General features: G+C 49.2%; 2 protein-coding genes and 2 non-coding genes across 15 annotated transcripts in view; 1 reads left to right on the top strand and 3 right to left on the bottom strand.

Annotated features, from left to right (window-relative positions):
- PXN (paxillin) overlaps positions 1–8,869 on the bottom strand; it is a 46,841-nt gene extending 37,972 nt beyond the window's left edge. For 5 of the 10 annotated variants that reach the window (XM_070627092.1, XM_070627082.1, XM_070627084.1 and 2 more), the window contains exon 1: positions 8,670–8,844. In XM_070627092.1, coding sequence (XP_070483193.1) covers positions 8,670–8,682 — 13 coding nt within the window. In that variant the 5' untranslated portion in view covers positions 8,683–8,844. Of the gene's footprint in view, positions 1–4,354; positions 4,468–7,752; positions 8,026–8,669 lie in introns of those variants that run through there. The other 5 variants (XM_070627096.1, XM_070627091.1, XM_070627093.1 and 2 more) reach the window with 5 other exon arrangements.
- The window catches only part of SIRT4 (sirtuin 4), a 29,975-nt gene continuing 13,972 nt past the window's right edge, over positions 7,969–23,971 (top strand). The window contains exon 1 of one of the 3 annotated variants that reach the window (XM_070627100.1): positions 7,969–8,030. In XM_070627100.1, coding sequence (XP_070483201.1) covers positions 7,999–8,030 — 32 coding nt within the window. In that variant the 5' untranslated portion in view covers positions 7,969–7,998. Of the gene's footprint in view, positions 8,031–22,964; positions 23,068–23,971 lie in introns of those variants that run through there. The other 2 variants (XM_070627101.1, XM_008507232.2) reach the window with 2 other exon arrangements.
- LOC139084954 (U4 spliceosomal RNA) lies at positions 22,603–22,743 on the bottom strand. The gene has a single exon (XR_011542894.1). It is a non-coding gene; the product is annotated as a U4 spliceosomal RNA (small nuclear RNA).
- Positions 23,408–23,548, bottom strand: LOC139084955 (U4 spliceosomal RNA). The gene has a single exon (XR_011542895.1). It is a non-coding gene; the product is annotated as a U4 spliceosomal RNA (small nuclear RNA).

The following is a 23,971-nucleotide window of genomic DNA, read 5'->3' as shown; positions in this document are numbered from 1 at the left end:
GGGGGGTTCTGCGGAGAAGGGAGTTCTGAGGAGAAGGGGCAGTTCTGCAGAGAAGGGGGTTCTGTAGAGAAGGGGGTTCTGTAGAGAAGGGGGTTCTGAGGAGAAGGGGGGGTTCTATGGAGAAGGGAGTTCTGAGGAGAAGGGGCGGTTCTGTGGAGAAGGGGGTTCTGTGGAGAAGGGGGTTCTGTAGAGAAGGGGGTTCTGAGGAGAAGGGGAGTTCTATGGAGAAGGGAGTTCTGTAGAGAAGGGGGTTCTGAGGAGAACGAGGTTCTGTGGAGAAGGGGGTTCTGTGGAGAAGGGGGTTCTGTAGAGAAGGGGGTTCTGAGGAGAAGGAGGTTCTGTGGAGAAGGGGGTTCTGTGGAGAAGGGGGTTCTGTAGAGAAGGGGGTTCTGAGGAGAAGGAGGTTCTGTGGAGAAGGGGGTTCTGTGGAGAAGGGGGTTCTGTGGAGAAGGGGGTGTTCTGTGGAGAAGGGGGTGTTCTGTAGAGAAGGGGGTTCTGAGGAGAAGGGGGTGTTCTGTGGAGAAGGGGGTTCTGAGGAGAAGGGGGGTTCTTAGGAGAAGTGGGCCTTAAGGAAGAGAGGAGGAAATATGTCAGCTAAAGAGTGAGAGGCAGTCTTAGCAAAAGAGAACAGATGGAAGAATGGCGCAGGCTATGTTAAAAAAAGAAAAAGAGGCTGGCCCGGTGGTACAAGGGTTAAGTGCACACGTTCTGCTTTGGCGGCCCGGGGTTCGCAGGTTCAGATCCCCGGTGTGGACATGGCACCACTTGGCACGTCATGCTGTGGTAGGCGTCCCACATAGAAAGTAGAGGAAGATGGGCACGGATGTTAGCTCAGGGCCAGTCTTCCTCAGCAAAAAGAGGAGGATTGGCAGCAGATGTTAGCTCAGGGCTAATCTTCCTCAAAAAAATAAGTAAATAAAATTTTAAAAAACAGAGAGAAAAAGCCTTCTTTTTAAAAAAAAAAGAAAGAAAGAAAGAAAAACGAGCAAAGTAAGGCAGTTAGGAAGGGCAGAAGGTAAAAAGAGGGAACCAGAAGAAAAAGAGGTCAAGGTAAACCGCAGATGGAGAATATCTGGTCACATTAGGCTAAGGTGTCTACACCAATGGGATATACTGGCGGGGGGGTCATGGGGAGTTCTAAAGGGTGTCGAGGTGGAAAAACAGATGTGTGAGGTGGAGTTAAGAGTGAATAAACAGAGAGACCTCATGGAGGGTCTGTCTGCCGTGTGCCAGGCACGACCACAGCCCTCATTTCACACAGCTGCCCAATTGCGTGAGGGGCAGGCATTAGGCCCATTTTACAGCCTGCTCCCAAGAGGCTTTTTCCGTTGCTGCAAGAGGCCCAAGTCTCCATGGCTCATTCAAAAAGACACACTGGTGTCCAGAGGAGAATCAAGCAGCCTGAGGATCCTTGAGCTAAATCAGAAAGGAGCTCCCCGGAGGCTTCCACCCACCTTGCTGTGCTCACCCAGGGTTCTACTGTTCCCAACAGCTGGAAATGTGTGCCCCGCTCTCCCCAAGAAGAAAACAGAACAGAACATGGCTGTTTCTGCCAAGTGAGTTCTGAATAAGCTGCATTCCATTTCATTAAAACAATTACCTGAGCCCCAGCCAAGAATTACATAAAGCTTCCTCCCAGCACCACCCCCTTCCCCCACCAATAAAACACACATCACGCTGCTTTGCAAACAGGCAGAGTAAGGCCGAGACACATCACTCTGAGACCACACTAGGAAGATCCCACCATCCCTTCAAGTGGCCAGCCTCTGCGTCCTTGCAGGCTGACAGAGAGCCGTGAGGCTCAAAGAAGACCCTCACATGAAGCGCTCCCCTTACGAGGGCCTGCTGGCTGCCCAAACGTTTCTAGTAGGCACCAGGGCCCTCAAAGCCAAGGGGGCCACTGGTGCCAGAATCCAGCTACTTCTCCCAATCAGATGGGAGGCTCAAGTGGCAGCTTTTGAGTCAGCACAAACAAGAGGGACCTGGGAGTGGGGATTCCAGAAGAGGGAGCCTGAAGTCTGGAGAACTGGATGGCCAGATCTGAGCTACAAGCAAGAGCCTGGGGCCACTCCTGCCCACGCTGCCCACAGGCTAATGGTGTTCCTTTGGCCACAGATAAGAGGTTCATGATGTGAAGAGAATGGCATTTCATCCCCTCCCCCAGGCTCCAGCTGCCGAGAGGCTGTTCTCTGCCTTTTGTAGAGCCTTGCTCTGTGTCCTACCACCCAGACCACCTCTTCTAAGCTCCAACCAGAGCTCAGCATCTTCCTTGCCCTGACCCTGGTCCAATCAATGTCACCCAAAATAACCCCAGAGGCTGCCTCCCCACCATGGAAGCTCGCTGTTCTCTGGCAGGCCCTGTCCTTTTCTCTGCACAGGTCATGCTGGCTGTGCCCCCATCTCCAGCTGACAATCGCCAGTCACGATCATCCCAAGCCCAGTTGGCTCCTGTCTCTGCCCACCTAGTCTTTCTACCACCTGGCTGAGAATCACAGCAGGCCAAGTCACTGAGGTCAACCACAGGCAGACACTTACAAGCACCCCCTGGCCAAATGACCCGGAGCCCAGTAGGGAAAAGCAAGGTTTTCTTACTTTTTTCCAACTTTGTATCATGAAAATGTCTAAACATACTGAGAAGTTGAAAGACCATCACAAGGAACATCCGAATACCCTCCACCTAGGTTCAATCATTAACATCTTGCCATTTTGTATAAAAATGTGCATGTACACACTCTCTCTGTATATATCTTTTTTAAAACTAAATTGCAGACATCATGTTATTTTACTCCCAAATACTTTAGCATGCACCTAACAATAACAATATTCTCCCATAAAACCACAATACCACAATCACACAAGAAATAAGCATTAAAAGGCCGTCTTTAAGGGAAAACTTGGCCACCAGGGCTCTGCTGGGCCGGGCCAACCACACGTTCTGCCTGCCACTGGCCCAGTGTCCAAGGCCTCCCTGGAGAGGCCAGCTCTGGCCCCACTGGTTAGGCAATCAATTTGTTGGCTGGAAGACTTATCAGGATGAGAAAGCGCCCTCAAGGCCAGATGTGAGACTCCCAACTAGACCCCAACTGAAAAGGCGAAGTGGTCCTGGGAGGCTGCGGAGGCTCCAGGCTATCCCAGGGGAGGCGATGATCCCCGACACTCCTTTTAATCAGTTGCTTTGTCAAGATTTCTGGGAAAACTCAGCTTCTTAATTCTTTCTCTCCCTCTCCCTCCCACAGGACATCCTCAATTCTCCACCTTAAATTAAGTTTTCAACGGGGGCCGGCCCGGTGGCACAGCGGTTAAGTTCACAAGTTCCGCTTTGGTGGCCCAGGATTCGCCGGTTCGGATCCCAGGTGCGGACACAGCGCCACTTGGCAAAAGCCATGCTGTGGTAGGCGTCCCACATATAAAGCAGAGGAAGATGGGCATGGATGTTAGCTCAGGGCCAGTCTTCCTCAGCAAAAAGAGGAGGATTGGCAGTAGTTAGCTCAGGGCTAATCTTCCTCAAAGGAAAATGAAAAGTTTTCAATGACTTCCTCTTCTGGAAATGGGATGGCTCCCAATGGCAGCCACATACAAACATTTGAACAAAGACAGGAGAGTGTCTGTATAGGATGGGGGGCACAGGAGCTTGTGATTCCAACCAAAGAGGGAGAAGAAGGACCGCAGAGGACCTGCCCCAGGTGCTCCCCAGCAGCTGTGCTTTCAGCTCACAGATCTGTCGCGAGGGTAACAGGTGACCAGAGAGGTGACGGGTGAGGGAGGAGTTGGGCCATCCACTGAGCAGGAGATACACCACAAGTGCCCGGCGTCCCATCCTGAGTCCCCAAGAAAGAACAAAAGAGACTGATGAAAAGGACTGATGTGGGAGACTGAACAGAGAACTGGGGGTGTGGGAAGGGGACAGAAAAGATTTTTAGGGGCCGGCCCCGTGGCCGAGTGGTTAAGTTCGTGCGATCCAATTCGGCGGCCCAGGGTTCCGCTGGTTCGGATCCTGGGCACAGACATGGCACCGCTCGTCAGGCCACGCTGAGGCAGCGTCCCACATGCCACAACTAGAAGGACCAACAACTAGAATATACAACTATGTACTAGGGGGATTTGGGGAGAAAAAAGCAGAAAAAAAGGATTGGCAACACTTGTCAGCTCAGGTGCCAATCTTTAAAAAAGAAAAGATTTTTAGCATCCTAGAAATGGAAAGCAATCAAACCAAGAGGCAAGCAAGATCCAATCCAGTATCATGAACTGAGGTATAAAGAAGGGGGACAAGCCCAACTCTATTTAAATTCCAGGCCTGGATTTAAATCCTGGCCCTGCCACTCACTAGTTATAGAACTTGGGCAAGTGGGCTCACCTTAAATGTGCCTCAGTTTCATCATCTGTAAAATGGGTAACAGCGATAATAACAGAACCTGCGCCTCATATGGCCCACATGATTCAACGCGTGCAAGGCGCCCAGCACAGTGCCTAGAAAGAGTAAGCACTCAGTTAACCTGATAGAAAAGAGTTCTGTAAACACCGTAAAAAAGAAAAATGTTCTATAGACGTTTGGTATTATTAATGAAGGTACGGAGATCAGGACGACCCAGGGAAACGCTGCAAGGAGAGTGAAGCTGGGAGGAAGCTTTTTCAATGCCTCTGGCCTTGGAACAAGGTAAAGGCCCAAAGGCAGCTTTGAGAGTCAGCATCCCCCACGCACGATAAGCAAATGGGGGAAGGGGGCTGCTTTGCACCTCAGCCGTAACTCTGGCCTTCCATTGGCCCCTCCAGCTGAGGGCCCACGCAGCTTGGCCAGTGCATGGCCATCACTACGGAAGAAAGGAACACTCAGATGTTCCCTCAGAAGACCTCACACCCACAGTGGCGAGGCTATGGCCCCGAGCAGCCCGAACCTCTCCACGTTAAGCCATGGCTGCCCAGGCAGCAGACAGCTTAGCACAGCAGAAAAGGCATCTGCTTAAGAATCAAACACCCCGGGGTTTGAATCCCAGCTCTGCCCCTCACTAGCGTACAGCCCAGGAGAAGATCTGGCGCTGACAATGAGCCCAGGAGGAGCGCACCATCACTCGACGCGCTGCCTCTGCCAGAGTCCAGCAGCTGGGTGCCCTGACCCTGGCCCAACACACAGAGGCACCTCAGATGGGCAAGCCCAAAGTCCAGACTTTCCATGGAAACAGGGAGGCTCCGTAGCCCGGAATGCCCCAGGCAACTCCCCTGCCCCCTAGCACTACCCCTGAGGACAATGAGGCACTGTTTTCCAGAGGGTCAAGACTGCTGAGAAGCTGAACGAAGACATGTCCAGATTCCAGCAGCAACTGGGCATTGCCAACAGCTGGCCGGTTCCCCCTGCGAGAGATGGGGAAGGCAAACTATCTAGGCCTCAACTGGACCCACCCTTTGCCATAGAGGCCATTTCCTGGGGATGGCCCCAAGGACAGAAATTTTAAAGGTAACTAGCAATTACTCAGCAGGCCCCATGGCTCATCCCCCTGGTTAGTCACTGAGCACTTACTACCTCATTACAATTAAGATGACCAGATCTAGAACTGGATCAGTCTGGGTTCCAATCCCAGCTCCCCCACTGAACTTCCGAGAGCTCGGGTTTCCACATCTGTAAAGCGGAGATAAAACATCTCCCTCTCAGAATGGCCATGGCTTCGACGATACACGTAAAGTGCTGAGTCCCGTGCCTGTCTCCCATCAAGCACCCGTAATCCCGACGGGACGGCAGCCGTGGTCACAGGCCCCCGCAAGCGCACGAGGAACAGGGACAAGGGGAGAGTGAGGAGTTGGGTCAGAAAACGTAATCAGAGTGCATCTCAGTGTTGTGGGAACTCTGTCCAGGAAACTCCAGCCAGAACTCGAACAGGGCGAACTCCCAGCCAAACCAGCGTCTAAACAGTAATGAGAAAAGCCACCAGCAGCCACCCCACAGCACAAAGCGAAGAGAACACAGAGGGAAGGGCTGTGTTTATGTTTTTCTGCCCAAAGAGCTATAAATTTGTAACTTATTAAACAGCACGTGGTGAGTCTGTCACTAGCAGGTATGGGGAGGGAAGAGTTCGCCAACTTTTTTTAAGAACAAAAACCAAAGTCCCAGGAGAGATTCTGCCCCCTCCCGCCTGGCCACAGGACAGACTGTAAACTCTCCCCTGTTTCAGGGACCAGGAGGCTCACAGCTGAGAGCACTCTCAGGAGAAAAATAAAAACAAGAGGCCCGGCCTTTGTGTCCACCCTAACTAAGAAAAACAGCTGACGGGCAGGGTGCTGAGCAGCCATCCGGACAGCTGATGGGGCCTGAGCACACAGGCAAATTCCTCTCCCCTCCTGCACACCCCATTCCTCCCCACCCTAGGCTCCGGATCAGCCAGGCGTGGCTGGCCCCCTGGGAGCTCAGGCCAAGGAAGTCGAGCAGCCCGGATTCAAACAACTGGGGAGCGTGTGGTGGAAAGCAGAGCTTGTGGTGGAAGGCAACAGAAGTCACAGGTGGCAGCCATCACCCTGCTGGGACCCCTCCTTCACACGCCTGCTAGCCCCCTCCTCAGGAAGAAAGGCCTCTGGGTACACAAGAGCTGCAGAGCTAGAAGCTAGGGATTGGGCTTCCGGTCAGGGTTTTGTCATTTCATGGCTGTGCAGCCTTGGGCAAGTGAGTCAACCTCTCTTAGTCTCAGTCTTCTCAATTTGTAAAAGGCAGGTAGTAATGAGGGCAGTGGCCCTAAGGGGATCTTACAGAGGGTTGCGGTGAGGACAGGACAAGTTTAGGTACAGGGAACCACTCCATAAACAGCAAATTTAAATTCCTACAATCCCCTCTGCCAGTACACTCTCTTTCCTTTCATAGACTAACTCAGTTTCCTGGCCCTAAATGGAAGACTGTCAGAAGACAGGAATTCCGGACTTCGACTGTAAACTCCTCAAAGACTTTCTCAGTCCTTCAAACAGCACCAGGACCGTGCAGAAGCAACAGAACCACACCAGCATCTCAGAAACTGTAACTCTGCTCCCCAGTTCCCACTGGGAAAGCATCGAGACTTTCAGATCCTGATTCAAAAAATATCTTCCAGCCTCCTTTCAGCTTAGTTATTTTTATGTGAAAAAAAATACCTGCCTGGAAGCCATGCCAACCTTGAATGTGTTGGAAAAATGGGTGCCAAGCCTGACCCAGAGGCAGAACTATGCTTGGCAGCCATCACACTCTGCAAAACAGGCAGGATCGTACACCATCCCCAGCTCCAGGATCTCTCAGGGGCAGCCTGATGCCCCCAGAATGCTGCCAGGTCCCAGTCCTTCTCCCCGGCCCCTTGGAAGTCTAGTGCCTACAAACAGCCAGTCTTAACTTAGTGCCCTGTGTGCTTGGGGGAGGCCCGTCAGTGCTGTCTGATGAATCCAGTCCTCAGAGCCTGGGACAGAGAAAGCATCAGTGGTCATACAAGCCACCCACAGTCCAGAGAGGGAAGACAAGGCTCCTACAGAGAAGAAACTTTTCCCCCCTCCTCACCTCCCCAGTTTAGAGGCCCTCCAGCCACAGGCGAGAAGGGGAGGGAGAGAGAGTGAATCCTCCCACTCCAGGGTTCATGCCACCAAGGCATTCCCAGCACCCTGGCCCAACCTGCCTTGGGTTTAGCGAATGGTTCCAGGAGATACTTTCTCCCGCCCCAACACCAGATGAGGACTGGACTGAAAAGAGGCGTTTTGGAGCTCCAATAACACGAAAACAGTAAAACTCTGTTGCGGGCATCCTGTCCTCCTTACCTGTGTGGCTTCCAGCACGATCCGATATTAGGGGGCTGGGAGCACTCTGCCAGCCAGGACAGGTTCAGAGATCCCCATACCTTGGGGCCCACTTCCCTCCTCATTCCCCTGGCATTTCCCCAGAGTCTGGAAGTGGGGGGAGAATCATGTCTTACTCTCCCAGGACTAGGCTGGTCTGCGATATGAAAGGGGAGGAGCTGGTCCACAGAGTGCAGAGGGCGGTCAGTGAAACGGAGTGACCGGTCCATGAAACAGAGCGGCCAGACGCGAAGTGGGGGGTGAGTGGGACACATGGGAAACTTGTCTTTGTGGGGGTGTGGTCATCAGAGCCTCATCAAGTTGTGAATCTGACTTGGGAAATGAAAGGGGTGGGCTCAGAGGGGCTATCCCTGAAGTGGGGGTACCAGACTGTGAAGTGGGGGCGGGAGCGGGAGCAGGTCCTAGAAATGAGGGACCAGCCCATGGGCTCAGGCAGCTGCTCCCCGAGTTGGGCGATCGATCTGTGAGGTGGGGGTGGGGGAGCGGTCTGTGAACTCAGGGTCCCATTGCTAGGAGGTGATCTGGTCCAGGCAGTAGGGGTCCCATCCTCGAGGCGGACGGGGCACGTCCCTGAGCTGCAAGCTGCTCGCTGGGGCTGGTCTGGGAGATGGGGGTGGGTCCCCGAGTCCAGGGTCCGGAGGTGGGGCCGTCCCCGAGGCGGGGGGTGGCGGCTGTGAGGACGGCGGCGGAGCCGGCCTGGCCCGGGACTCGGGCCCAGCCCGGGATCCCGGCTCCGCGGAGCCCCGGCGGGCAGGGACCGGAGCCGAGACGCGGGCCGCCGCGGGTGGGATCCCGCCGCCCCCGCCGCTCGCTCGCGCCCGCCCGGGCCGGGGCCGCGCGCCCCTCGGGCTTCCTCCCTCGGCCTCCGGCTCACTCACCCAGGTCGTCCATGGCGGGGCCACGGGCGCCGGGAACCGGCTCGGCGTCGCGCTCGCTGCCCGTCCCGGGGCCGCTCCTCTCCGTCCCGCAACTTTTCCGCCGCGAGCCTCGGCCCGGAACGGAACGCGCCGCCGCTAATGCGCGCGCCCGCGCCCGCCGCGCGCCCCGCCCCCGGCCCCCCCCGCGAGCACGCGCGCCCCGCCCCCGCCGCCGGCCCACGGGCGCGCGCCCCGCCCGCGGTCGCCCCCGCGAGCCTGCTGGCCCCGCCCCGTGCGCACGCCGGCCCCGCCCCCGCCGCCGGCCCGCGAGCGCGCGCCCAGCCCGGACGGTGGGGGACACTGGGCGGGGCGGCGGCGCCCCCTCGCGGCCCAGCCGGCTGGTGGGAGGCTCCCAGGCTTTAAAGGCGCTGCCGTCAGTCTTTCTGTCTGTCTCAAAGTCACATGCCTGACCGTCTGGCTGACGGCTCCATCCGCCTGTCTTGACTTCTCCCAGTCTGACCTGTGCCTGTCCATCCATCGGTCACTCACTCATCCCATGTCTATCCACTGGAGAGTCAGATTTGTCGGCCTGTCTGTCTCCTAGTAGGTCACCTCCCAGAAGAACCCTAAATGAGTCCAGGCAAGGCCAGGAGCCTTTGAAGGAGCTTTCCTGGGATTGCCTTTTGCACCCATGGCAGTGCGGCCTGCAGGCCAGCCTGTGGGGCCAGATTCAATTCTTTCGAGGTTATATATCCTTTAATCTTCCATTCGTCCGCCCTCCCTAGAGGGAGACTTTTCCAAAACTCTGCATGGAGCAAAGAGAACCCCACCTTAGACATTAAAGGAAAAACTACAGCGAAGTGGGCACAGTTTCCTGAAATACCCCATTGCCATCCCAGACCCCAGAGCGGCTCTGCTCCCACACTCGGAAATCAGGAAATAGCAACAGCTGCCTTTATTGAGTGCCAGGTAGTATATAGCTACTATCTAAATTAACTCTCACAGTTATTACTATCGGCCCCTCCTCACACTTGGGAAAGGGCAGTGGTGGTCTGTCGATTTTATAGAAAAGTGTTCTGTAAACACAACGTCAAGCTCTCCTTCCCGCGGGAATCCAGCCCCCAAGACCCTGTGTGTCGCGTCAGGTCCTCCAGGAAGCAGATGTTCGGAAAGTGTTGGCGGTAACGCCTGTGAAAGAGAAAAGGGAAGAAGCAAGATTGAGCAAGGAGGGCGTCAGAACTGACAGAGATAGGCCAACCCAACTGGGAGCCCCTGAGCAAAAATTCTTAGAGAAGTCCTCATTGGGCAGAAGCTTGCGGGCCCCAGTCTTCAGCCGTTGGCTGGGGCTGCCCAGGAAGCGTGTGGCCTTCCCCTGAAAGCTTGATCTGGAAGCTGTCATTCCTGGAGCTGGATGACAAGCTCTGTTTTGAAGGTGGAACCAAGCAGCTCACTTCTGTGGCTGCTGCATCTTCCTATACCAAAATTTAAGAGCCCAGACTGCTCCCCAGCTAGGCAGTCGCTCTATTTCATCCCCTTCCAACCTCTCGTGGACCTCTGTGCTGTAGGTACTTCTCACCGCTGCTGCTGCCGTTTACATTTAGTGATGGGATTGTTTAACAAATGTCTCCTTATCAGACTAAAAGTATGTGAGGGCAGGAACCATGTGCATTTCTGCTCACCCCATGTCCATACTTACTATGTGTGTGGCACATGGGAGGTGCTCAATATATATTTGCTGAATGACTGGCAGGCATTTTGCCTGACACTTGGAAGGAAGCAAATCATAGTCCCGTTCCTCAGAAAGTTCACAGTTTAATGGGAAAAACAGAAGATAAGGTAGTGAGATCCCTCATTAAGTCACTCAATGATGAGATATTTAACAGTGCTTGCTCTGGACCCGGAGCTGTGCCAAGGCTGGAGATACAGTGATGAATAAGACTGATGTGGTGCCTGCCTTCTTGGGGTTTACCGGCCAAAAGGGCAGGCAGGCGAGCAAACAGGCCATAGTCATCCTTCCTGTGTAATTTAAAATTTGTTAATGGCCACTTTAGAAAACGTAAAAAAAATAATAATAAAAATAAAATTAATCTTAAAACATTTTATTTAGGGGCTGGCCCAGTGGTACAGCGGTTAAGTTCACACGTTCCGCTTCCCGGCGGCCTGGGGTTCATCAGTTCGGATCCCGGTTGCAGACATGGCACCGCTTGGCAAGCCGTTGCTGTGGTAGGCTTCCCACGTATAAAGTAGAGGAAGATGGGCACAGATGTTAGCTCAGGGCCAGTCTTCCTCAGCAAAAAGAGGAGTATTGGCAGTAGTTAGCTCAGGGCCAATCCTCCTCCTCAAAAAAAAATGTATTTAATCCAAGATATCTTAAATGTTATCATTTCAACTTTTAATCAACATGAAAAATCAGAGATATCTAACTTTTTCTTCATACGAAGTCTTCGAAATCCAATGTGTATTTTACGCCTTCAGCATATCTCAGTTTGATTAGCTGCGTTTCACATGCTCAATAGCCACGCGTAGCTAGTGGCTACCACATTGGACAGCACAGCTCTAAATCTGGCATCATTATTTTGGGGGATTTCATCCTAAAAGCCATTTCCTCAAAAAACCATTCCCTGACCTGCGGGACCCATGTTATTAAGATCTTTTTTTAGCACCCTGGAAGCACTCCTCATAGTTATAATTAAACAATTCTGGGGCCGGCCTCATGGCCGAGTGGTTAAGTTCTCGAGCTCCACTTCGGCAGCCCAGGCTTTCGCCGGCACGTCCTGGGCACAGACATGGCACCGCTCATCAGGCCATGCTGAGGTAGCACCTCACATGCCACAACTAGAAGGACCCACAACTAAAAATATACACAACTATATACAGAGGGGATTTGGGGAGAAAAAAAGCAGGAAAAAAACCCCCAGTTCTTACGCACTCATTATTTGTGTGCATCATCTCCTAATAAACCTTCACGAAGGCAGGGACCGTGTCTGTCTGCAGGGACCATGTCTGTCTGTAGTGACCATGTCTGCTCTACCCCAGTGCCTGGCATGGGGCACAGCACACAGTAGGTGCTCAATAAAAATAGACTGTGTGAATAACGTTTATTAAGTACTCACTTAATGAATTAAGCTTAGCACTGCACTAATGGGAAGAAGGAGAAGGTTAAGGAAAAAAAATATTTAGAACAGTAAATTTCTTTTTTTTTTTTCTTTTTTTTTAGCTGAGGAAAATTCACCTTGAGCTAACATCTGTGCCAGTCTTCCTCTATTTTATATGTGGGTCACCACTACAGCATGACCCCTGTCTAGTGGTGTAGGTCTGCCCCAGGAACCAAAGTGGAGTGCGCTGAACTTAACCATCAGGCCACAGGGCAGCCCCTAGAAGAGTAAATTTCAGAGCTTACAATATAGACGTGGAAATTTTCTGTACAACAGTTGCTCATTCTAGAAAGAAATTTAGAAAAAAACAGGTACACTAAGAGATGAAAATTAGAATTGTCCATATTCCAAAAAAATTAATGACCAACTGAATGTTTTCTAGACCATTCTTTCACACACGTGTATCTTTATGTAAATATAAAATGTTTAAATATGTATTTTTGTATGTCTGCACACCACTTTGAAACTTGATTTTTTTTTCCCACTTAACACCATTTTGTGGACATCTTTTTGTGGCGTTCGATAGTCTTCTAAAACATCATTTCTTTGGGCGAAATAGCATTCTATCGTATAACTGTGCCAGCATTTACTTAGCCAGTTCCCTGGTTACCTTTAGCTATTTCCAAGTTTTCACTATAATGAGCAATGCTGAGAAGAACAACCGTGTAGCTAACTCTTGGAACACATCCTTAATTATTTCCTGAAGATCAATTCCTAGAAGCGGAAGTGCTGTATCAGAGGTTAAGTGCACTGTTGTTAGTCCTTTTGCTGGGTGTTAACAAAGTGCTGTCCGTAAGAGCTGTATCTAGGTAAATATATAATAAAGATTTCATGAGCACTGACTTGCACACAATCTTTTGGGGTGACCCCATAAAGATTCCCCCCAAAACTGGTACAAGTGCCACCAGTGGAATGAGAGATGCGTCAATGACACGGGGACAAAGCTTTCTTATTTTAATGGTTACGTATTTATGTATAATAGAAAAACATCTAATTAGCACATAAAACCAATATGATAGTTCAGGATGAGGCTAAGTAAGAAAAAAAAAGTGGGTCATTTGCAGAAAAATATTTAGTAAGTCATAACACAGTGGGTTCTCAGTTACAGCAAAAATTATGACTGGAGTTTGAGACACTGCCTGCTGAATGGTCACTCCCCGAGAGCATCGTGTAGTTGAAGAAGTTAAGCTGGAGCAAAAGAGCACTCCGAAAAAAAACAAACAGTGTAACAGAAAGTGAGAGCTGAGCTGGAATCCCAGCTTTCCTCAGTTACCAGTGGCAGGATTCCGGGAAAGTGAATGAACTTCGAGAAGCCCCAGCTTGCTCATCCATAAGGCGAGAACGCTGCCGATTCTTCTCCATGACCAACGTTCCATACCTCCCAGGGAGGCAGGGCTTGTACACAAAGAATCGGAGGGTCAGAAGGGATCTCAAGAGATTATCTAGCCCTTCTGTGGAGGGAGCTGGATTTCCCTCGGAAGCTCCCCGCCCTCACTCTCCCTCACGTCCGTTAAGGGCCCCACGTGTTGACAATACGCACACATGGAAGTCATCCATGAGTCCTCCGTGTCCTGGCTGTCATAGCCTGCGTCCCTCCCCTATTTCCACCTCCGCTGTCATCTCCCTCGTGGCAGCCACGCCACCACCTGGGATTACGACACTAACCTCCAAAGTGGGCCCCTAGGGTCTGTTTTCCACCCAGAAGCCAATGTCTTTAAAAAAAAAATCAACTTAATTGAGGTATAATCTGTACCCAGTAAAATGCACCCATTTATACACATCCATGTATCCACCTCGTCAATCAAGACACAGAACTTTCCATCACTCCTTCGTGCCCTTTGCATTTGATCCCCTGCCCACTGCTGGCCCCAGGTAACCGCTGATTTGCTTTCTGTCACTATAGACTAGTTTGCATTTTCTACAATGCATCTATATAAATGGAGTCATACAGTATGTGTTCGCTCTCTCTTTTTTTGAGGGGGCAGGGAAGATTAGCCCTGAGCTAACATCCGCCGCCAATCCTCCTCTTTTTGCTGAGGAAGACTGGCCCTGAGCTAACATCTGTGCCCATCTTCCTCTACTTTATATGTAGGATGCCTACCACAGCATGGCTTGAGGAGCAGTGCAAAGATCTGAACCCAGGATCTGAACTGGTGAACCCCAGGCCCCCGAAGCAGAGCACGCGAACCCAACCTCTATGCCACCAGGCTGGCCCCATCTCTCTTTTTTTCCACAGCATGTGGGGAGGTCTGGCTTCTTTGGCTCAGTGTGTTCATGAGACACATCCACGTCTTGCGTGACGCCTACCACAGCATGGCTTGAGGAGCAGTGCATAGATCTGAACCCAGGATCTGAACTGGTGAACCCCAGGCCCCCGAAGCAGAGCACGCGAACCCAAACTCTATGCCACCAGGCTGGCCCCATCTCTCTTTTTTTTCCACAGGATGTGGGGAGGTCTGGCTTCTTTGGCTCAGTGTGTTCATGAGACACATCCACGTCTTGCGTGTATCAAGACTTTGCTCTTTTTATTGCTGAGTCGCACTCCATTGTATGGATGTACCACCGTTTGTTTCTCTATTGTCCTGTTGACAGATATTTGGGTTATTTCTCCAGTTTTGGCCGCTGTGAGTAAAGCTGCTATGAACATTCATATAGAAGTCTTTTTGTGGACATGTTTTCATTTCTCTTAGATAAATACCTAGGAGTGGAAGGGCTGGGTCACAAAGTAATGTTTAAAAAATGTACGTTGTCTCATCATCATCCCCCTGCTTAAGCATTCCAGTGGTTTCCTGTTGCACTTGGAATAGAATCCAAACTCCTCAAAGGGTGTCCAAGGCCACACCTCAGCTCTCATCTTCTTCCAGTCTCCCCTGGTTCCTCACACTCCAGCCACACTGGCCTCTATTATGTCCCTCGAGCACAGAAAGCTAGTTCTGACTTTGGAGTGTTGGCAGCTGTGAGCCCCTTTCTGGAATGTTCTTCCCAGATCTTGGCATGGCTGTTCCTGCTCATAATTGAGGTCTCAGTTCGTGCATCAGTTCTGTGTGTCCTGGACATTTTATCTAAAGTGTCCTCAACCCCCATCAGACCCTGTCCCTTTATCCTGGTTTATTTTATTTACTTTTCCCTTCTGACATTGTGTTCTGTGTCAGTTCATTTACCTGCTTATTATTTGTCTCTCCTTCTCCCATTAAAATGGCAACACTATGAGAAAAGGGACTGTGCCCGTCACTCTCTAGAACGGTGGGTGTTCAGTAAATATTGTTTGAAAGAATAAAAGGCTGGGGTCACCGAGGTACAAAGAGAAGTTGACGGGGCTGTAGAGTTCGTTGCAGGATCAGGACGAGAACCCCAGCATCCCGGTACCCAGCCCAAGCCTGTCTCCTTTATCACGGGCCATTCGCGCAGCTTCCCTGGACTGACAGTAAAGACCCAAGTACAGTGTTCTTAGTTGCAGTGCTGTTTTTAGCAACCCAAATATCCATCAATAGGGGATTGGTTAAATAAATTACATTCAGTCCTACAATGGAAAACTGTGTAGCCACAGAAGAGATTGAGGAAGCCTATTATGTACTGATATGAAACAGTCTCCAAGATCTAAAAAAATACAACTGGACAGTGTATGTAACATGTGTATCATTTGCGGAAAAAAGTAGGAAACAATATGTTTGTTTATGAGATGCTTACACATGCTGGCACAGCTCTGGAAGAATATGAAAACGCTAGTGTTGAGGAGCGGGGGGCAGGGGGAATGGGCGGCTGGGGGGCAGGAGTGGGAAGATTTCACTAAATACCCTTTGAATCTTTTGAATTTTGAACCCCATATACAATTTTACCTATTCCCAAAATGAATTAATATTTTAAAATACAGCTACATTGTAAAAATCACACAACTGACATTATCGTGAAGGGGAATCAACCGCTTAAGAGTGCTTCAAATGAGGCTTGTAAAATGTTTCCTGGAAAAGAGCTAACTTGACCTGATTTTGGGAGAATGGGAGGCGGTGGGAAGGGCATTCCAGAAGGAAGGGCGGGTATTCAGAAAGTACGCCAAGAGCCCCAGAATAGGGGCAGGAAGACTGAAAGTTTCCAGCCTCCTCTACTTATCGTACGGGTGAGCCAGGTGGCTCAGAGAGTGGGTCCCAGCAAGCACTTCAGCCCTCTTTGGAGAAACGCTTAAGGTCCAGGAGTCCCAAGACAGACAAGAGTTCAAATCCCGGCTCTGCCACCTGTCAACTGTGCAGCCTTGGGCACGATCCTCATCTTTCTGAGCCTCGGTTTTCTCATCAGTACAATGGGCATGAGGCTCTGCAGGTCTGATACTTAGCTGGGTGTTTTGGGCAAGTGTTTAACCACTCTGAGCCTCAGCTGCCTTAACCATAAATTCTGGATAATAAAACATACACCTCCCAAGGTTGTGATGTGGTTTCAACAACAACAACAAAAATGCAAGAAAAAGGCTGAGGAATTGTGCATCTAATTATCATGGGAGAACCCAAGTGGGACTTTCAGGCTAGAGGAAAAAGGACAGATTTGGGAATTTATCCAGCCACCAAAGGGTTGCAGAAACAAGGTCATGAATATTATTAATAATGTTAATAATTATCATGAATAATTACTATTCTAATAATTCTCTAATGGCGCTTCTCTCACATTAAATAATAAATGTTCCCCCAAATCGTCATTATTCTATATACTAGAGAACATTTATTGTTTAATGTGTGGGTAGCGCCATGTTAAGTGTTTTACATTATTACCTCATTTAATCCTTGCAAAGATCCAATGGAGGTTTTATGACTATTTTACAGACCAGGAAACTGAGGCTCATAAATAAAGTCACCTGCCCAAGGCCACCCAGGTATGAAGTGGCAAAGTCAGGATTCAAATTCAGGACTGTCTGACTCCAGAGTCCATGTGCTGGCTCTTGAAGGGGAGCGTGGGGGGTTGTGTCACGGTCCCTTGGCAAGTTCAAGGTCCCCAGCTGGCTTGGATACAGTGCCTGAGAAGGCCCTGCTGCCTCTGAATTTGGGGGGAGAGCACCATCTGGGTCACTCACCATCCTGCTGAAAACCTTCATGACATCAGAATAAAGCCAGTGATTCTCCATGACCTCTGACCTCAGGAGAGGACCCAGTGCCATATGTCTTCTCCCAAACTCTCGCCACTTTCTCCCTTCTCAGCTCCAGTCGCAGGGAATGACTTTTGATTCCTCCAAGAAGCCACAGCCTCCTGGCTCTAAACCCCTGCAGGAGCTGTTAACCCAGCTGAAATGTGTCCTGCCCTCTTTCTCCTGGTTAACTCCTTTCCTTCAGTTCACAGCTCAGCCAACCCATCCTCCAGGAAGCCTTCCCTGATTACCACTCAGCCTTGGATAATTGGTCCCAAAACCCCAACCAAAACATTTAACTCTGTGTCAGGCGCCATTGAAAGCCCTTTCCCTATATTATCTCATTTAATATCCATGAAATTTCCATGGCAGTGGGTCTCATCCTTGGTGGCACATCAGAATCACCTAAGAAGCTTTAAAATATATATATATTTTGCCCAGAACTAACGCTCAGAAATTCTGATTGAATTGGCCTGGAATGCAGCCTCCACATCAGGATTTTTAAAAGCTCCCCAGGCGATTTTGTGAGCAGCCAAGGTGAAGAGCCACTGGCCTCTGAGATAGATGTAGTCCTGACACTCCTTTTACAGCCAGGGAAAGTGAGGCGCAGAGACATTAAGCCAGTGGCCTAGGGTCACGCAGCTAGTGAATAGTGCAGCAAGGATTTGAACCCAGAAAGTCTGGCTTCAAAGCTTCAGGGGAAAAAAATCGATTGGCCTTAGTTAATTTCCCCAGTGATGGCGCGCTGTGAGCCAGCTCTTTTCTGAGACAGACACTGAGAGCCCTCGGGCATGGGATATTTTTAACCTACAGAAGCCAGTGATTCTTGCAGACATCTGCGGTGACATGAACACTGAGAAGATTGTTCGGGGGCTGTTAGACCCTTTCCCTGATGAGATAGTCCTCAGATCCAGCATTTCCATCCACTGGAGCCAGTGGGTCCAGGCTGGCTCCAGAGACAGGGTGGGAGGCTGGGGTGGGGGTTGGCTCCATAAGGGGCTGATGTTTCCAAAGATATTTCCATACATGGTGGAGGGGCAGAGGGTCAGCATTACCTCACCCAACCCAGCCCCTTCTCCCTGCTCTCTGTCTGGAAAGGAGCTGGAGAACAAACAAGTGTTGGAACTGGATATGAAATCCACCCTCCTCCTTCGTCCCCTCCCTACCCCGGGAGAGTCCTGTGAAAGCTGCAGAGCACGTCCAAACATCTCTGTCAAACATTCTCCAGATGCTCTCCTACGAGGCTTTGTGGGCAAATACACAGGTACAGCCTTGGGGGAGCCAACTTCAGCCACCTCTAACATTCAAAATATGCACATCCTTCACACAGGCAATCGCACCTGTAGAAATGTCCCTAGAAATAGCCCACGAGTAGGCAAAATTCCCCTAGAAATACCCCGTGCGAAGGCAAAGATGCACATCCAGGGGCCGGCCCTCTGGCGCAGCGGCTAAGTTCGCACATTCTGCTTCGGAGGCCTGGGGTTTGCCGGTTCAGATCCCCGGTGCGGACCTATGCACCGCTTGTCAAGCCATGCTGTGGCAGGCATCCCACATATAAGTAGAGGAAGATGGGCACAGCTGTTAGCTCAGGGCCAGTCTTCCTGAACAAAAAGAGGAGGATTGGCGGCAAATGTAAGCTCAGGACTAATCTTCCTAAAAAAAAAAAAAAAAGACACACATCCAAAGATGTTCATCGTAGCATTGCTTATAATCGGGAAAAACTAGAAACAACCTACATGTCCACCCGTAGGGGGTAGTAGGATATATCCATACCAGACAAGGGTAGCTATGCACTGACACGGAAAATACATCCATGATATATTGTTTAGCAGAAAGAAAAAAGAAGTAATAGAACTGTGTGCAGAGTCTAATCCAATGTTTGTTAATAATTATTTTGACATATGAATAGAATAATTTGGAGGAACAGTTCATTTGCCTGTGGCGATCTCCTTTAGCAGTGGAGGTGGGATTACAGTGGGAGTTGGTTTCATACACATAACATTTGGATGTTATATACAAACATGTGGTAATTTTGTAACCAGAAAAAAATTAGGTTGTGAAACAGAAAACAATAATAGGTAAAAATTGCATGAATCCACTTTTTTTTTTTGAGGAAGATTAGCCCTGAGCCAGCTGCTGCCAATCCTCCTCTTTTTGCTGAGGAAGACTGGCCCTGAGCTAACATCCATGCCCATCTTCCTCTGCTTTATATGTGGGACGCCTGCCACAGCATGGTTTGACAAGCAGTGTCATGTCCACACCCAGGATCTGAACCGGCGAACCCCAGGCCACCGAAGCGGAACTTGCACACTTAACCACTGCGCCACCAGGCCAGCCCATGAATCTACTTTAAAATGGTTAATTTTATGTTATATGAATTTTACTTCAATTAAAAAAAAAGTCCAGCCCTGTGGCCAAGTGGTTAAAGTTCCATGCTCTGCTTTGGCGGTGGAGTTCGCAGGTTTGGATCCCAGACACAGACATACTCCACTCCTCAGCCATGCTGTGTAGGCATCCCACATCCAAAAAAGAGGAAGATTGGCACAGATGTTAGCTCAGGGAGAATCTTCCTCAGGGAAAAAAAAAAGTGTAACTCAAACTACCCAGCCAAAGGAAGATTCTAGTAGAACTGAGAGAAAAAATATTGCATGTATGTTCCATAAATTTTACTTTTTGTTTAATATTGTCTTGCTTTTCTTAAGCTATTTGTTGATCTTTTTGGTGATTTTTTCATGCTTTTCTTTCTTGTGTCTGCTTACAAGTGAATCATTATTTTACTTACTTGCTATTACAAATTCTAAGAAAATCACACACACATCACCCGGGGCAGTGTTTGCCAGAGCATCATCTGACTTTCTGATCAATACAAAATTTGCCATGGGAGGGAGCATCCATCTTCTATGGCTTCCAGGTCTGTTTGACACCCAGATTAGCCATCTCGGCAACCAGCTAAGGAGGAAAGAAACGGCTGGAGCGCATTTTCAGACCACGCTATCAAGGATACTTATAGCTCCTTGAAATTTCAGCCTCTGGGCCGCACACACTGACTCCTCTTGCAGTTCCCATAATCAACAAGAGGCTCCACACGCCCCTTTGAGCAGTTACCACTGACCCTTCCTTCCATCACGTGTGCCTGGTTCTGATACATTCGCTTGTCAGGGGAATGTTTTTAACTTCCTAGGACTACGGGTCCTGAACACAGGGTATTCCCTGGTTCCGGGAAACCCACCCTGGGTTCCAGAGAAGAACTGGTGTTAATTTGTCTCAGCCATATTCTGAAGACTGATCAGGAAGTGGTTTAGGGGAGTGGTGTGGAAAGCAAACGGCTTTTAGCATCAAACAGTTGCTATGTCAGGGATTGTTCATTCCTTCCACAGATTGCTGATTACATACAGAAAAATGTACTTTTACAGTAGAGAGAGAGCAGTTACTACCTTACGCAGGTGCTCACACTCAGCATCACTCATAGTGGAAGGTGCAGTACAGAGTTCACAGCACCACCTCTGAAGTTCTCTTGATCTAATCAAGCTTTGAGGTCTTGGTTACAGGAAATTCAAGGGACAGAGGAACACCATGGGGGACACAATCAGATAAATCATCACGTGGGACTTCTACAAGATAACTATCTTTGGGGCTGGCCTGGTGGCATAGTGGTTAAGCTCGCTCGCTCTGCTTTGGTGGCCGGGGTCTGCGAGTTCAGATCCCAGGAACAGACCTACACACTGCTCATCAAACCATGCTGTGGCAGTGTCCCACATACAAAATAGAGCATGATTGACACAGATGTTAGCTTAGGGCCAATCTTCCTCACCAGGAAAAAGAAAAAATCACTATCTTGGACTCTTCAAAAAATCAGTGTTGTGAAGCAAATAAGAAAGACAGGGAGACTTGTCTAGATTTAAAAAGACTGCAGATGGAATGTAAAATAGTCCAGCCACTCTGGAAAATAATCTGGCAATTTCTTACAAAACTAAACATGCAATTTACCGTATGGCCCAGAGAATTAAAAACTTACGCTTACATAAAAACTTGTACAGGAATGTTCTTAGCAGCTTTATTCATGATAGCAAAATGCTGGAAACAACCCAAATGTCCTTCAAGGGGTGAATGGTTGAACAAACTCTGGTACTTCCATGCAATGGAATACTACTCAGCAAGAAAAAAGGATGGACTATTGATCTATGCACCAACCTGAATGGATCTCAAGGACATTAGCTTAGTGAAAAAAAGTCAGTCTCAAAAAATCACATATCATATGGTTCCATCACACAAAACTCTAGAAAATGCAAACTTCTATAGTGACAGAAGGTGGGAGGAGGCGATGAGAGGGACAGGTGGATTACAAAGGAACAACAGGAAACTTTTGGGAGTTATGGGTGTGTTCACTATCTGGATTGCAGTAATGGTTTCATGGGTGTACATGTTTCAAAACTTATCAAATTGTATGCTTTAAATATGTGCAATTTAGGGCCCAGCCCAGTGGCACAGCAGTTAAGTGCACACGTTCCGCTTGGGCGGCCAGGGGTTCACCGGTTTGGATTCTGGGTTTGGACATGGCACCGCTTGGCAAGGCGTCCCACATATAAAGTAGAGGAAGATGGCATGGATGTTAGCTCAGGGCCAGTCTTCCTCAGCAAAAAGAGGAGGATTGGCAGTAGTTAGCTCAGGGCTAATCTTCCTCAAAAAAAAAAAATGCAGTTTATTGAATGCCAATTATACCTCAATAAAGCTGTTTGTAAAAAAAAAAAAAAAAAAGGAATGGGGAGATAAGTTTCTGTGAAAATTAAATGAAAGGAAGCATGTTAAGTACTTTGCACACAGTAAGTGCTCAATACTTGTTCTTGGAACTTGACTGGTCTCCTGAGTGGCTCTATCACATCTTCCTGTTTCTTCATGGCACTGAAGCAGTCTGTAATTATCTGGTTTATCTGTTTGTTTACTTATTTGTGGTGTGTCTCAAGGCTGTGAGCTCCCTGAAGTAGGGACTGGGTCTACTTTACCCCTGGGGCAATTTTCCCCAGTGCTGCTTTGAACCAATAGATGCCATCCCGCCACCTTCACCCTTAGTAACCACATCCTCTTGCTTACAGGCCACAGGAGTGTTAGATGGTTGGTAGCCTAAGTAGGTCCAGCTGGATCGGCCATGCCCAGGGGTAGGAAGGCTTTTGTGCGGGGACATCCCTGGCCTTCCTAACAGGACAAGACTGGAGGCAGCCAGTGTAGTGGGCACCAGCGCACCACTAGGGGTGAGGGGCCTTGGTGCCAAGCCCAGCTCTGCCCGGGACTCCACAATGGGACCTGAGCAAATTTACTGCGTCCACTTCCCTCCTGGTTGTAAGGAAGAATTTGGACGAGATGCTGCGAATTTGTAACGCTCTGGATGGGGTTGTCTACTTCCGCCGGGATGGAGATGGACTCATTCGATAGCTGTGAGCTTTTTGATAGAAAATACAACTACTACAACCAAACGCACGCACTCCGCAGCGAGAGGTCTCCAGGTACACCTCTAGACATAAAGGAAGCACGTACTCCTACAGCAAGAGCAAGTGTCACACATGCCCCGCCAAAATCTAAGACAGTACCCAACATAGGCGAACCGAACAAAAGCGAAGACAAACACTACCGAAACAGAACACAAGAACAAGCACGTTTTAACTCTAAATCACTTACATTGAACTTTGTAAAGATTCAGTCTCCGTAGAGACTGTCAAAAATTGCCAGTGCCGACTATATTTCAAGTCGTCACGGCGGGGTATTGGGAAAAGTTTTCAATTAGCAATAATCGCGCCTCGGATAAACCTCATTGGCTACGATACTGCCACTGCGCAAAGCTGAAGGAAAAAGCTCACCCACACCGCTCCCCTACGGATGACAATAGCCTTACAATGAGGGTGAGCGACTGCCAGCCAGATCGTGGATATGACGCGTTCCCCTTCGTGGAGTCAGATTTGAGGCCCGTCTGCGTGGGAGGCTTCTTGTTGTTGGATCATCTAGTGTCAAACATTCAGGTTTTGGAAACAAGTGTACATCTGCTGAGGATGCTGGGGAACCTTATGCAAATCACCATGACGTCACAGAGATAACCATATTGACTCCAATTTTGAGCGAGAAATACTTAGTCGCGGGAAGGCGTGGAAACCCCGGGTGAGCAGAAGAGGTAAGAGTCGCTGGGGCTGAGGCTGCAGAAACTGGGCAGGCAGGGGCTAGGGTTGGCATTTTCTCAGTAGTTAAAATCTCAAACGTTAGCGTGGCGAAGACAAAATAGAGAAAACGCGCTGTGAACATAAGAAAATACGCCCACGAGAACAAAAAAACAAAGAAACGTGACTTGCTTAACCAAGCTGAGTTGCTGGAATCGATCAACAGCTGTAACCGAAAACGAATCGTAATCAAACTAACACGGTGATTACTGTAAAACTTACAGAACCCAATGCATAGAATCCAGAAAACTCGCGATAGAAACCACGTTTTTCTTTTTTGTAAACTGAAATATTCAGTCTCCGTAGAGACTGTCAAAAATTGCCAATGCCGACTATATTTCAAGTCGTCACGGCGGGGTATTGGGAAAAGTTTTCAATTAGCAATAATCGCGCCTCGGATAAACCTCATTGGCTACGATACTGCCACTGCGCAAAGCTAACGAGAAACGCCCCCTACGCATCACCCCCAATAAGCAAGGTTCCTATTTCAGAAAGACGAGTTTGAGTCGCCTGGAAAAACCTTCAAATGTTGTTTGGTTGGAAATTATATAAACACATGAAGAGCTCTCGAAATGCATAAGCTGTTTCTGAAGATTCAGTTGTTTGATTTAACTATGTTTTGGTGGAGAATGAAGCAAAGCATTATGGGAGAGAACATGCTAATAACTTAATTCAGAGAATGAATGGGGCGGATGAGGAATCGACTCAGTATCAGGATGCTGTTCACTTGGCTCCCATTTCCCAGTGTAACTATGTCTCTAAAAGTTTTTTTAATTGTGATAAAATATACATAACATAAAATTTACTATTTAAACATTTTTAAGGTACAGTTCAGTAGCGTTAAGCACATTTACATTGTTT

Source organism: Equus przewalskii, chromosome 7 (genome assembly GCF_037783145.1).
Source record: "Equus przewalskii isolate Varuska chromosome 7, EquPr2, whole genome shotgun sequence".
Lineage (NCBI taxonomy): Eukaryota > Metazoa > Chordata > Mammalia > Perissodactyla > Equidae > Equus > Equus przewalskii.
Note: the sequence above shows the minus strand (reverse complement) of the source record. Positions and strands in the feature narration are given on the sequence as shown.